This window comes from Centroberyx affinis, unplaced genomic scaffold (genome assembly GCF_046629955.1).
Source record: "Centroberyx affinis isolate AG114_WGS23_722 - 3 ecotype Tasmania unplaced genomic scaffold, CSIRO-AGI_Caff_v1 ptg002119l_1, whole genome shotgun sequence".
NCBI lineage: Eukaryota > Metazoa > Chordata > Actinopteri > Beryciformes > Berycidae > Centroberyx > Centroberyx affinis.
In genome coordinates this window covers 128249-137500 of record NW_027280441.1, presented here as the reverse complement: position 1 = coordinate 137500, position 9252 = coordinate 128249, and the positions used below count along the sequence as shown (strand labels likewise).

At 46.0% G+C, this 9252-nt stretch overlaps 1 protein-coding gene across 1 annotated transcript in view; it reads left to right on the top strand.

The window, feature by feature from the left end:
• The window catches only part of adgrl3.1 (adhesion G protein-coupled receptor L3.1), a 72977-nt gene that overhangs the window by 21079 nt on the left and 42646 nt on the right, over nt 1-9252 (top strand). The window contains exons 3-4 of the mRNA XM_071531735.1: nt 933-947; nt 2113-2901. Of these exons, the coding sequence (XP_071387836.1) occupies nt 933-947; nt 2113-2901 (804 nt within the window). The remainder of the gene's footprint in view (nt 1-932; nt 948-2112; nt 2902-9252) is intronic.

Sequence of the window (9252 nt, the reverse complement as noted above, 5' to 3'; positions counted from 1 at the left end):
AGTTCCATTCAGCAGGTCTCTAACAGTCTTGAAAGACACAAGGGCACTGGCTGCAGGATTAGGTTTCTGCCATGTTCACATTCCATTCAGTTCCCCAGGGAGCAAGGTGAAATGGAATTCATATGTTTAAGAGGCTAGGAGCAAGTGTGCACATTTCATTGCAGGGGCAACACAAACCGTGCTCTAAAGATAACACTTTGAATATAATAGGGAGGGAACCGGGTGGGAGAGAGCCAAGCAATGCGTTCAATATGCACCCACCTACACACACACAAACCCATGGGCACACGTATACATGCTGAGATTTAGACACAGACAGAGTCACACACAATAGGTGACAGGCACTGTGCAGCAGCAAGCGTTTCAGTGTGGCAGGTTTGGCTGGACCACTGAAATGCAATCCCAGTAATCAAATCAATTTTCTGGTTTTCATTTGCTCTGTTGCTATTAGCATATATTAAACAGCGCATTATCTCAGGTCATTTTGCATTGTAGTCACTATTTCTTCCTGCACTACGCAGAGGACCACCATGGATACTCTCTCTCTCTCTCTGTCTCTCTCTGTCTGCGTGGCATGTGTGCGCCTGTCTTCCTCCATATGTATGCGTGTGTGTGTGTGTGTGTGTGTGTGTGCGTTGACATATGTGAGATGCATTACTGTCAGAAAGCTTCCCTGTTGCAGTGCAGTCTCCTCAGACGCTTACGTAATGTTATTTCCAATCACACACGGAGAGCATCCTGGCACTCTCACAAGGTTAGGATGAAATATGAGAACGATTATGGAGATCTGAGATTGTATTATCATGATTTCCTTATTATTGCATCATTAATCTATTTTTGTCTCTTGTCTCTGTCTCTCTATCTCTCTCCGTCTCTGTCTCTCCCTCTCCCTCGCTCTCGTTCTTCAAATCTTGCGCCTATGGCTCGAGCAGAAGTAGAGCAGAAAGGTAAGTCTGTGAGATGTTCACGCACACAGGCACGTGCACACACACACACACACACACAAATCTGGGGTGGAGTGTCACTTTTTGATGCCAACGCCTGAAGCGCTTTGTACCTAGTGACAGAATGACATCTCTTTCAAACTCAGTGCTGCTATATTAAGACAGTGTGATCTCTGCGTATAGAGGCAATTTGGAGACAGTGGTTCTCATTAGACATACTCTGGGCCTATATGATTTCATGGTATCATGTTGAATGTCACTTAACAAACTCTCCATGGGTAGAGAAAATTTTTTATGAGGAGCCAATGAACAGAAAATCACATTGACATTTAATATTTCAAATGCTTCACCGGGATATAAAAGGTATGCCAGTGCTTTGAATAGCCATTGAAAATTCAGTCAATATTCCCGGCCCTTTGAGCGGAATCTGGAGTTATATTATGAAGGAGAATGGGAAAACCACAATGCACATCTGGCCCTTCTCTTTCCTTTTGCGTGTCTCTGATGTGTGTGTGTGTGCGCGCGTGTGTGTGTGTGACAGCATTCCAGTCAAATTACAAAAGTCCCCAAGACTCCGGTCGCTCTGGCTTCCCAGAATTTACTACCTCTCCCACATCAGTCATAAAACACGACCCCAGTATTCCAAGATGGGAATAGAGAGCATGGGGTGGGAAATGAATTATTGGAACAATTGCAGAAACAGCAGGGGATAAAAGACGTGTACAGCTCTGCACTTGGTGGTTTCTGACAGAAATAGAAAGAAAGAAAGCGAAAGGAAGAAAGAGCTCGGAGACTAATGAGGAGCAAGGGAGGGAGGGAGAAATGGGAATAGAGGGAAAAGGGGAAGCAGAACAAAATGTACCATTTTCTCTTCTCCTCTTAGCTGTGAAAGAAGGCTATTATCTGTTGAATAGGATACATGCTGTTGCCATGCGTTAGAATCAACAGGGACACCAAGCAATATACGGTACAACACAATAAGCCTATGATATATCATCACTGACTGGTTAAGTTAAACACAACGTAAAGTATATGAAAAGAGACTGTAAACAACATTTTTCAGGCGCTGTGGATAACCTTTCATAAATAAAGTATATGTGACATTTTACAGAGACTGCATAAAGATGTATCTTCTTGTGATGTGAACATCTTGTCATTTGTCCCTCAGTGTTTCTGTGCCCTGGCATCCTGCGAGGGGTGTACCAAAGCGAACATCTCTTTGAGTCCGACCACCAGTCCGGCGCCTGGTGCAAAGACCCGCTGCAGGCCTCGGACAAGATCTACTACATGCCCTGGACACCCTACCGCACAGACACGCTGACAGAGTACTCCTCCAAGGAGGACTTCATCGCGGGCCGTCCCACCACCACCTACAAACTCCCGCACCGCGTGGACGGCACGGGCTTCGTGGTCTACGACGGCGCGCTCTTCTTCAACAAGGAGCGCACCCGCAACATCGTGAAGTTCGACCTGCGCACGCGCATCAAGAGCGGCGAGGCCATCATCGCCAACGCCAACTACCACGACACCTCGCCGTACCGCTGGGGCGGCAAGTCGGACATCGACCTGGCGGTGGACGAGAACGGGCTGTGGGTGATCTACGCCACGGAGCAGAACAACGGGCGCATAGTGGTGAGCCAGCTCAACCCCTACACCCTGCGCATCGAGGGCTCCTGGGACACCAGCTACGACAAGCGCACCGCCTCCAACGCCTTCATGATATGCGGCGTGCTGTACGTGGTGAAGACGGTCTACGAAGACGACGACAACGAGGGGACGGGCAACAAGATCGACTACATGTACAACACCGATAAGAGCAAGGAGACGGTGGTTAGCATACCGTTCCCTAACTCCTACCAGTACATCGCCGCGGTGGATTACAACCCTCGAGACAACCTGCTCTACGTGTGGAATAACTACCACGTGGTCAAGTACTCGCTGGACTTCGGCAACAACGGTAGGCGCCGTTTCCTCCTCCTCCTGTCTGTCTTCGTTTCTTCTCGCTTCATGCTTTTTCTTCCCTTTTGACTTATGCATATGCATAATACTCCTAGGAAAAGAGTGTTGATTTGCCTCGCTGAATTGATTGGGAAGGCTGTGAGGTGATGTAAAGCACAGGGTAATAATTCTAACATGAAATACATTATCATATTTGTAATGCTTTTATATATTTATTTCAAGTGATAAATACATTTTTGTTCTTGTGACATAATGGATACTTACGGCCCCTAATCTTCCCTCGATAATTAATTCGGCAAAGTAAGGAAAAAGAAAAAAAAAAATAGAAAAGCGCCATCTGTGCCGTCACGGTTCACCATTCTGTGTGTTTGCCTACATTAAGGGGTATCTCCCCCGATGGCATCTGCAATGTTTTTAGAAGTCAAGAAGAAAAAATTGGAGAATGACTATTTTAGAACAGTGTTCCTGAGAAACATTGGACCCGGAAATACCACTGCTGTTGACACTGCAGATGCCAGCAGCACTGCTGTTTGTGCTACTATTTTTTGCTATTTTTGCTATTTGTTTTTCTTTTCAGCTACCCAAAGAATAAGTTCACAATGAAACCATAAACACTACCCCGATAGCTTTATTCCTTCAGAAGCATATTTCCACTGAATGTTATGGTGACCCCAGCACATATACGGTAAATGCCTTTTACCACTCGCCATTCTTCTCTTTAGCTTACACCCAGCCGCCGACCAACTTATAATGCATTTCTTTTGAATGGACCCAGGAGTGTCTGAGATGGAGGAGTGGAGGGAGGAGCGACTGAGTGATCTCTAACCCAGAGCGAGCCTCTCTTGGCTCTGGTGTGAGGGCAGAACCTCCACCCCCCCCCTCTCTCTCACACACACACACACACACACACACACACCCTTTTCTGGATGGAAGGGCTTAGGCCCCTGGAGCCTGAAGGGCTATTTGCCCAGTATAATTGCCTTTCAACACCTTTCCATGGAGTGGTCAAGGCAGTCTGGCTGCGTGTCTTATTAAATGATGTCTGAATTATCGCATGCTCTTACACGCAGTTAGGAGACACAGTACAAGGAATTATCGAGAGAGGCAGCATTAAACTTGGTTTCTACCGATCAGTATGTGTGTGAGAAGAGAGGTCAGGGTGTAAGAGTGCGTGTCCGTGTGCCTGTGCACCGGCAATAGAAACTTTTGCACAGGTTTATGAATGCATAATCATGTGTGTGAATGTGTATATGAGTGTGCCCTAATGTGCTAATGTACGTACAGGTTGAGTTTGTCTATGCATGAAGTGCGTATGTGTTTATCGGTGCGCGCGCAAGAGTGTGATCACTCTTATAATGGAGCTCTGGGTGTCTCAGGAGGCTCTAAAGAGGAGATCAATGGGGATTCAATGTAGAGAACGACCTCCAGAGCACAGCAACAAGCCAGACTGCTGACCAGGGGGAGATAAATACATACAATCAATGATGCCGCCCCGCTCCCCGACTCTCCTCCTCGCTCCGCTCCCTCACTCAATGAAGACAAGGAATAAATTAACTACCTCAACTGCATGATTTTCTCTTTCTCCGGGAAAAAAAAAAGAGAGACAAGTCGATTCATTGAAGTTTTTTTCAGTGTGTTTTTCAATTCATCCCCTATTCCCTAGAAACTCAAACATATTTTTTCCTCTTTATTTCATCTGCGCTTGTCCAAATACAGATCGAGCTCTCAACTGTACACAAAGCCATGGAGTTAGATCGGGGTTTACATTCACTTTAATGTTGCTTTATTAGATAGTAAGTACATAGTAGGGCGACTCGGGGAAGGTCTTTAGCTGGATTCCAACTCTCCGTGCTCCAGCCCAGGTGTGTTTTTTTCTCCGTCGGTTCGGGGAAGCGGGCCAAGGAAAACTGAGGGTTTCCACTCGTTACTGATGTGGCGTAATGCCGGTTTCTGCCTTTGCTTTGGCTCGTATCTACTTCTTTAAGATGTAAACTGAGGCAGGAAATGGGCCATGGAGTAAGACAAGGCCGAGGTAGTCCTCTGAGAACCAAGTGTAATTGGGGTACAACGCAGAGAGCACCAATTACTGTGTTGTGTCTGTCCGACCGGCGAACAAAGGCGGCTGATTGGGCTGTTCAGAACGAGGTCATTCTGAGGTATTATGCGGCTTTTTTGGGGGGGGGAAATTGGCGGTTCGTTCTTTAGGGGGCGCGCAGCTGAACGTAAACACACTTGCACGCGCGCCCCCACGCCGGTTTGCAAACACACACAGAAGTCAAACACAGCTCAACTATCCTATGCTGAGAGACTGTAGCAGACGGTTTGCTTTAAGCATCAAGCGTTTGAACATCAATGGGAAGATGGAAATAGAACAAAGTTGAGTTCACCTCAGACAAACAGATATACGCCGAGGGTTCAACTCAAGTATTTTCATCTGACTGTTAATGCAGCAGGCGGCAGAAGCTGATCTTTTTGAAATGCATATTCTTCCTCCCTTGGTAATTAGAGGGAAAGTGAGCTGCCTCTCTCCACGTATTGTTTTCAATGAGTGTTTGCGCGCTTATTCTTTCGTCTGTTAACCCCTCTGTCTCTCTCTCTCTCTTTCTCTTCCTCTCTCATAGACAAACACACATATGCATACACACGCGCACACACACACACACACAGGCAGAAAACTCAATATTTCCCCTGCCCTCCTCATCTATCTTTCTCTTTCGCACGCATTGTTTTCCGCTGTTTTTTCCCCTCCATCTTCCCTTTCTCCCTCTTAATCTGCCCTCCTTTTTTCCGCTCCCGCCCCTATCTCAGCTCATGCGAGGCTATTTCATCAAGTGTCCTCAGATGTATATATTATAGAGGCCTGGTGTATGAATGCCTCCATAAAGTCAGAGTCAAAGTCACTTGTCTCCGCGTCCCCCCCCCCATCCTCCTCCCCTTCCCTCACTCCCTCAACACTCTCTCACTCTCTACTGTTTATGGAGTTGTTTCATCATGTCTTCTTACATGCATATTATAGAGGCCTGCCCTACGCAAGCGGCATGGCTCCGATGAAACACTTGAATAATTTATCACCTCCAGTCTGCCTTGCCACACTTTAGAAAGTTTCCCCCAACAAAGTCGCAAAATTATTCATGTTATCTGCATCTTCGGGAGGGGAGGGGCGAAGCAGGGCTAAAACTGAATAGATCTAGACATGTACACACTGCCTTTCACATCTTGCTTTCACTCCTGTTCTTCTTCTTCTTTCTCCCCCCCCCCCCCCCTCCTTTCTCTCTGTCTTGCTGTTTTGTTTTGTTTTCTCTTCCTCTTTGGTGCAACTTTTTCACACGCTTAAAGTCTCATATACTTTCTCTTGCTTATGCACTCATAGGCGATGATATCTAGACAATCCGATGGCATATTCAAGACAGAGCCTGCACATTGAAATTGCTGTTAAAGGAACAGTGCATAGTTATGAAATGTGTTCTGTGCAACACTAGAGGTAATTTTTGCCCCATCAGATAGTAAAAGTGTTGGAAAATAATGTAGATACTCAACCTTATCCATATTTTTTATGTTCCTGCATCATACTAACCCAATGCTTAGTTCAGTAAGATATTTTGAAAATCAGATGCGCAATCCTCAATCTTAATTAGAGAGTAATCAGATATAGACAAGCTATCCAATTCTACTCAATACACAGTTATGGAGGGATGACCTCTACTTGCCACTCTGTCAGTTTACGGAAATCTAAAGCTTCACCTTTGAACTCTTAATGGCTGGAGTCACAATGTTCCATTTCCTAAGGAAGTCAAGCATGGAGTATCTATTGTCTTTACCCCTCTCACCCTCTCCTCTCCTCTCCTCTCCTCTCCTCTCCTCTCCTTCCTTGGCACCAGATTGCAATCAAGCGGCAGTGATAAGTAGTGCAGGAAATGTTGGAAACGGGCTAAAGTGGAGAGAATAACAGGACTTAATGGTTGGAGTGGAGACCTTCTTTCACCAGATCACTGATTAGGCTCGCCCTCAGCACACTCCTGGCCTGTCGCAACGAGGTCTGCGTGTGTGTGTGTGCGCGTGTGTGTATTTGTTGTGTCTGAGTGTGCATTGCTGAATAGATATAGACACACTGCCTCAACTTTCTTTCACTTCTCTCTCTCTGTTTCTTTCTCTCTCTTGTTTTTTCCTCTTTGGCGCCACTCTCTCTGTGTGTGTGTGTGTGTGTGTGTGTGTGTGTGTGTGTGTGTGTGTGTGTGGTGATTAAATGTGTATATGTGTGTAAATGTTGATTACTGTTCAGGAGTCACATTTGGGTCTCAAGTGCTAGGTGACTTGATGTGGCAAAAGAAAAGTAGTGTATTAAACTGGACTCTTGTGGGCTCTGTGTGTGTGTGTGTGTGTGTGTGTCAATGGAAGGACATGATTGCTTTGACTCAATTTTCACAGTTTCAAAGTGCAAAACGCTTAGCTGATCCTAATTTTGGATGAGGTAGTACGTCCTGAAAACATTTCAGTTCCATGTTGGATTTTAGTCAGTGCTGCCTTTTAAAAGAACATGGTATGAAATCATGCTGCCAAACAAAAAATAACAAAAACGCTCTCCAACCTCAATTGTTGCGAAGCATTTGCAAGTATGTACAGCAAGCATTCCCTGTGATATCTAAGTCCTGGTGCATATTGTACAAGGTAAAATGAATGCAATCTGTCCATTATGATAGACTCCCCCTCTCTTCCCCTCTTTCCTTTCTGTAGCTTTACACTTCTCTCCCTCCCTCTGTAATCTTCCCTCTCCTCCACCTGCATCCGCCTCCTCCCTCCTCCCTCCCTCCCTCTCTATCCCCTCTCCCTGTTTCCCAAATAGATTACGACACAGCCGTCTCACCAGAGACTGAACTCTGCTTCAGAGACTCTGATGTACCTGTTCCTTGCCTGCAGTGTGTCCTCATCGATTGGATTGCCCCAGCCAGGCCCCTCTGCGTGCATTTGGCCACAGCGCTGCTTCTCTTCTGCCAAACAGCAGATGCCAAATTAAGCAGGCCTAGCCAGGACAACAGAGTGGATGGGAAACCCATGGCCTTGCAGAAAGTAAATACAGGAGAGAGCAGCGAGGGGAGCGTGTCAGTCTGTGTTGCATTCAGATTTCCTTTTAAAAATATATGAAAAGTACAGGGGGGCAGCAAAGTGGTTCCACTCCGGAACGTCTAAATGATCAGCCACGATTCCTTTGATGATGAATTGTGGGCAGCAAAACGTTAAACAGCCAGAGGGTCACTTTGCCAGAGGCTACATCCTTTGTTACAATACTGTAATGATGATTTGGCTGAATGCTTATATCCCTACTTTTTGTCCTCACAGGCCTGGCTAACATGAGTTAGAATCCACAATCTGGATGCTGATGCAAATATTTATTTATTTATTAAACAGAAGAAAAAAAACAGTCTGTCCCATTAGCTTTTTGCTTTGAACAAGGGAACATCCCCTGATTAGGAAAGAAGCATGTAATTGCCAAAGTTGCTGCAGGTGACTCCAACCTGTATAGAGGGATGGCATGATTATGCAACTGGCACGCCAGCAGAGTGGAGCAGTCATGTCTCTGTACGTGAAACATTAGCTGTGGAACTTGGTGGTGCCTGGCAGCCATTTTGAGGGAAGCTCTATTAGTTGAGGTTGTTTTCTATCTCTAAGTATCACTGCTTTGAAGTGCTCCATTCTGTCTTATCAGCAGGCTAGAGCTACTCGCCACAAGCTGTGTGTGTGTGTGTGTGTGTGTGTGTCGCATTGTGCATAAGAGAGTGAAAGTAAATGACTGTACAAGTGTGTGTGTGAGTGTGTGTGTGTGCCAGCCATAGGGGCAGTGCGTTATCGCAGTATGCAGCCCTATTGGATGTCTGTGCTCCTATCCAGCCTCGAAAGCTTTGTGCCCTCCAGTTAGATTATCATTCTGCTATTACCCCTCTGGATCCATCCCTCCCTACTGTTCAGGACCGTGTGTGTGTGTGTGTGTGTGTGTATGTGTGTGTGTGTGTGGAGGCAAGGAGGACGGTAATTTTTGAGAACACTGCAAAGAAAGTAAAGAAATCGTCTTGCGTATTAGGGAGAGCCTTTGAGTAGAACACATGCTACCTTTCAGTTCTGCAACTTTCCTCGTAATTCAAATCCCCCTTCTCTCCCGTCTCTGTTTCTCCTCTCTCACACTCTCTATCTCTCTCTCTCTCTCTCTCTCTCTCCCTCAGTATCTGTCTGGCGTGCATATTCCGTAGATGTTTCTGAAGATGTGGGAAAGTTGCCAGGGGAAGTTCGTTTTCCCTCTCCTCTCTCCCCTGTCTTCTACCTCTGTGTTGTAGATTTACGATCCCTCTGTTTACCGAGT